The sequence below is a fragment of the Aplysia californica genome, unplaced genomic scaffold (genome assembly GCF_000002075.1).
Source record: "Aplysia californica isolate F4 #8 unplaced genomic scaffold, AplCal3.0 scaffold00785, whole genome shotgun sequence".
In the NCBI taxonomy this organism is placed as follows: domain Eukaryota; kingdom Metazoa; phylum Mollusca; class Gastropoda; order Aplysiida; family Aplysiidae; genus Aplysia; species Aplysia californica.
The window spans coordinates 129,494-133,880 of NW_004798055.1; the positions used below are offsets into that span (position 1 = coordinate 129,494).

The 4,387-nt window shown below is 36.4% G+C and overlaps 1 protein-coding gene across 2 annotated transcripts in view; it reads left to right on the forward strand.

Moving 5' to 3' along the window:
• Nucleotides 1-473: 473 nt before the first annotated feature.
• Nucleotides 474-4,387, forward strand: part of LOC101848846 (ubiquinol-cytochrome-c reductase complex assembly factor 1) — a 12,090-nt gene continuing 8,176 nt past the window's right edge. For both annotated transcript variants that reach the window (XM_005109510.3, XM_035972664.1), the window contains exons 1-4: nucleotides 474-603; nucleotides 967-1,065; nucleotides 2,084-2,203; nucleotides 2,839-2,911. In XM_005109510.3, the coding sequence (XP_005109567.1) occupies nucleotides 559-603; nucleotides 967-1,065; nucleotides 2,084-2,203; nucleotides 2,839-2,911 (337 nt within the window). In that variant the 5' untranslated portion in view covers nucleotides 474-558. The remainder of the gene's footprint in view (nucleotides 604-966; nucleotides 1,066-2,083; nucleotides 2,204-2,838; nucleotides 2,912-4,387) is intronic.

Here is a 4,387-nt window from a genome sequence, read left to right on the forward strand (position 1 = left end):
CAGCAGCAGCAGTAGTAGTAGTAGTAGTAGTAGAAGTAGTAGTAGAAGTAGTAGTAGTAGTAGTTGTTGTTATTTCAGTAGGAGCAGGAGCAGGAGGAGCAGATTATTAGGGGATCAGCAGCTTTTAGAAGTTGCTCTACATTAGTGATTAGCTTACAAACGTTCTGAAGTTGAATTTGGTGTTTTTCATAATTATTAATAAGTGTCCTAACAGGCTTGGCGTCTATCTATTTCTTAGCATCTCTCGTATTACCAAGAGGGTCTGGTATTACTCTTGCATAAGTTTGTTCTTCTCAATGAATTACAATTTAAAAATAATTACAATGTAATTGGTGATTATTATCTTTAACGTCGAAATAAATATTTCCCCCAGAGTTCTTGTGCGTAAAAAGTTGTTATCTGAGAGAGTAGTTTTGTTGGCTTCTAAGACTAAAGAGTACATTTGTTGATGTTTAGTAACAAGGCTTACAAGGACAAACAAGGTGTGCATGTTACAGAGAGCTAAGTCAAGTGAAGTGAAGGGTATCGTTATTTTGAGTGAACCTGGAACGCTTGAGGATGAATTTTCTTAGAGGAACAGGAATAAAAGCCTGTCGAAATTTGGTGAGTTGTAGTGTCTCGTTCGTTACGGAAGTCCTCCCTCACTAGATTCTACTCTAGCTTACAAACGTTCTAAATCAACTCTCGCTCTCACTTCTCTTATTGAAACTTCTTACACAACAAAAGTTAAAGAGGCACAGTGGCACAATGAGCAGTCTGCATGCATCATTCATCATTATCATCATGACAATGACATTCAGGGTTTGGGTTAGGGTTTGGGTTAGGGTTAGGGTTAGGCCTCTTCTTTATTGTGTTTGATGGGGTGGTCGCTCGTTACGGAAGTCCTTCCCCCGTTTTAAAGTTGGTTCACAAGCCATATTCATATAATATATGCTTTATTCTTATTTTTGATTTTGTTGTCCCTAGGCTCAGCTGCTGAATGTTGTTCAGTCACAGAGTCAAGTCAGATGCATGAGGTGTGCCAGGCCAGTAGCCTTGATGTTCTCCACTCCTCCACAACTGCAGGTGGTTATGATTGTCTTTCCTTTTGCAGTTTCAGGACATTTGGTTCTGTTTGTATCATGTAGGCCTGCATAAAATAATGTCACGCATACTTATCTTTTTACTGCTAAAACTTTGTTTCTTATAGTTTAAGCAGATGGCTTCCCTTTCATCAATGATAATTTATTATGATTGAATTTGTTATACTCTTCGTAACTTAACAATGATTTCTGGAAAATGAGGATGTCTGTTGTTCCTTTCTATGTATTTGTGCATGGGGGAATGAAGATTTATGTTAACTTACACTCTGAAGCTTTATTAAGACCCGCTCTCAGCCTTCATGTAAAAGTACTTTGTTTATTTAAAAAAAAATTTTGGTAACATTTAGCATGAGTCTTAAAGTGGAAACGATGCAGATGTCTTTTTTATAAAACTTCAATACTTGCATTTTTAGTTGTTTTCCAATCAAAAGTACTAAAAGGCTGAATTTATGTACTTATACTCTTCGTATATATACTACACATGTGTCATGACACGGTAGAATCAGGCGCTCATCAATTTTTGGGCATCTGAAGTTATTGGTATCATCTGAAAGCTTATTCATTTGACCATCTTTTGATGGAAAAAAATACACACTTATTTTTAATAGAAGTTTAGATATTTGCGATTGAAAGAGGTCGCGGTCGCCTGGTTTCAGAGGTAAAATTTGTGAGAAAATGTCCGCCTAAGTTTGATAATTTCCAAAGTTTGACAGTCCTCGAAAATTAAAAATTTACATTTGTTGCGTCTTTAATTAATGTTTTTCAGTAAAATCTACACCGAAATGTTTTTAAATGGACATAAAAAGTGTTAATTCAAAAAACAAAAAATTTGAAAAATATCTTCAAACTGGAGGCAAAATGCCAAAATCTTTGATTTAATTATTTTGACGAGCGCCTGATTTCACTTCGATGCCTCACATATGTATAATACAGGTATATGTCATGTGTTTCCATTTGAAACTGTCTTATTTCATTCCAATCTTCTGTTTTCTCTCTCCCAGCATCCAAGATATCAGCACTCAGTGAGCTTCAATGCCAGCTGGAGCACAAATGACTTATCTACATGGCAGAAAATGAAGTGGGACATGGGGTTCTATGGGAAGCTGCAAGTTCCCAACAGAGTAAGTACAAATGATACATTCTGGAAACTGCCACGTGAAGACATTCTTCTCTTGAAAGTTATCATTATATGGATAGGAGCAAGTGTGTGATGAATATTGGATTGCTTAGGTCACTGCCACACCCTGATTATCCAGGTGACCTGGGAGTGACAATGGGAATCTGAGTAAGTTGCAGAGACTCGGGAGTGCCCCAGAAATTTTAGGAAATCTGGAAGTTGACTGAATAAGGACCTGGGAAAATTACTCTTTCTCTCCAAAGCTAGCAAACTCAATTTGATGAGGCCATTGTTCATTTATTGGTGGTAGTGGTAGTAATATTCATCTAGTCTTTTTCCCTGTCTGAGGGTCAGTTTCTTGCACACAAAGCAGCTGTGACGAAATGTAGATGTGATATCAAGGCTGGGCAGTCGAAATCGGAGAGAATTAAGATCTACTTTCCCTTTTGCTACCACCCTGATTCTCTGATGATGGTCTAATTGTAGTACTTAATAGTTGAAACATGCAGCTTGTAGGTTTTCCTCCATCTTGCAAGTTTTCTTTCTTTGTGCTTAGCTATGTGTTACTTCCTTTTTATGAAGTCCACATTACGTCTGTGATGAAACTGTTCATGTTTTCTCAATTTTTTTTTCTCACAGCGTCTCAAACTGTCAGGCTACAACCTGTACGTGTGCTGCACAGATTTCATCGACTTTCCAGAGTTTGTCAAAGGTACAGTACTGCTTTTTGTATTATCTCATATGTTTCTTGAAATTTGAATATTTAAAAAAAAATAGGCTTGATTCACTTTGAATGGAGCAGATAATTTGTTTCAAAAGCTTTGTTTTACTTTTAACCTTTTTGTGGTGAAATGTTTTCATTTGTTACCTGAATGTAATGGTACATACTCAATTCAGCACCATCACCAAAAGTACACCTTTTTAGATTTCTGCAGGTATTTGTCTTCATGGATGTGATCCTCTTTTTATGACAAGGGTGGATTAGCAAGTAATGGAAGTTGCCGTCTAACATCTAGGGTATTAACTGAAATGTCTGGAATTTTGTTTGGGTTGGTGCAAAATCTTATTCAGGGAGAATGCCATGTGAAAAAAATGTGTGCCTGTTGGATACACCATTTGTCACAGGGTGATTCATGCCACAGAAATTCTCAGCATGTTTGAACCCCTTCGGCCCTAGTAAAATAAAGATATTGTCTTGGGAGATGGAACATGCACACTCTTTTTGGGAATTTCATTAAAACAGGTGAATTGCATATGGATAGATGAAAAAGGAAGCAGGCCTGTTTTGTGTTCAATTTTCAAAGTTAAAAGAGTCTTTTCAATAATATTGGTCTCCTTATGTTTGAAATGCCAAATTATACTACTGTGACTTCTTCTTACTATGTGCAAAAAGTACTGCCCCAGTTGAAAAAATGCCCTTGAGGAACAGAGACCAAAGATCTATTCTATTGCACAATGCTCCTTCATGGCAATACAGCTCCACACAAATCAAATGCCACAACTTTGGGTATACAAGGACAATAAATCCAAGTTTTTGCCTCATCCAGCCGAGAGTCCGGACTTATCACCCTGTTGTGACTTCTGGTCATATCTTTTTCCAAAAGATAGGTTTGCAGGGTGAAAGTTTGAACTCATTCAGGACCTTGCAAGAGCTGTAAATTCGGAGCTGTGAAGAATACCAGAAACTGACTACTGCTGTGCCATCAAGAAGTGACTGTGGAGGCTGAATTCCTGCATACAAAGACAAGAAATCTTGCAAAGCCTACAAAATCATGAATATGTTTCAAAGGACTGAAAATTTCGGGCCTATACCATTTAAAGTTTTTGAGATACTTCACAACTCCTTCGACTTTTTAAAATCCCATTTTGTTGTTGAAAGATTTAATTTTAGAATGTAAATAATTTATTCTGTTATTTGAATATCAAGGCTCCAAGATCTGGAATGTTTTGCCAAGCAGTTTAAGAGAGATAAAATCCTTTGATGCATTCAAATGTCAGCTGAAGTCATTTCTGTCTTTAAATTGATAAAATGAATATTTAGAGAGATTATCTTTTGGTCAGAACACAATGTTCCATGTTATTGTTGTTCTGTATTGTAAAGTGCTCTGAGCCTGTGTACTTTAATTGGGGTTAAGCTCTATATAAATGTCATTTATTATTATTATTATCATTATTATTATTATTATTA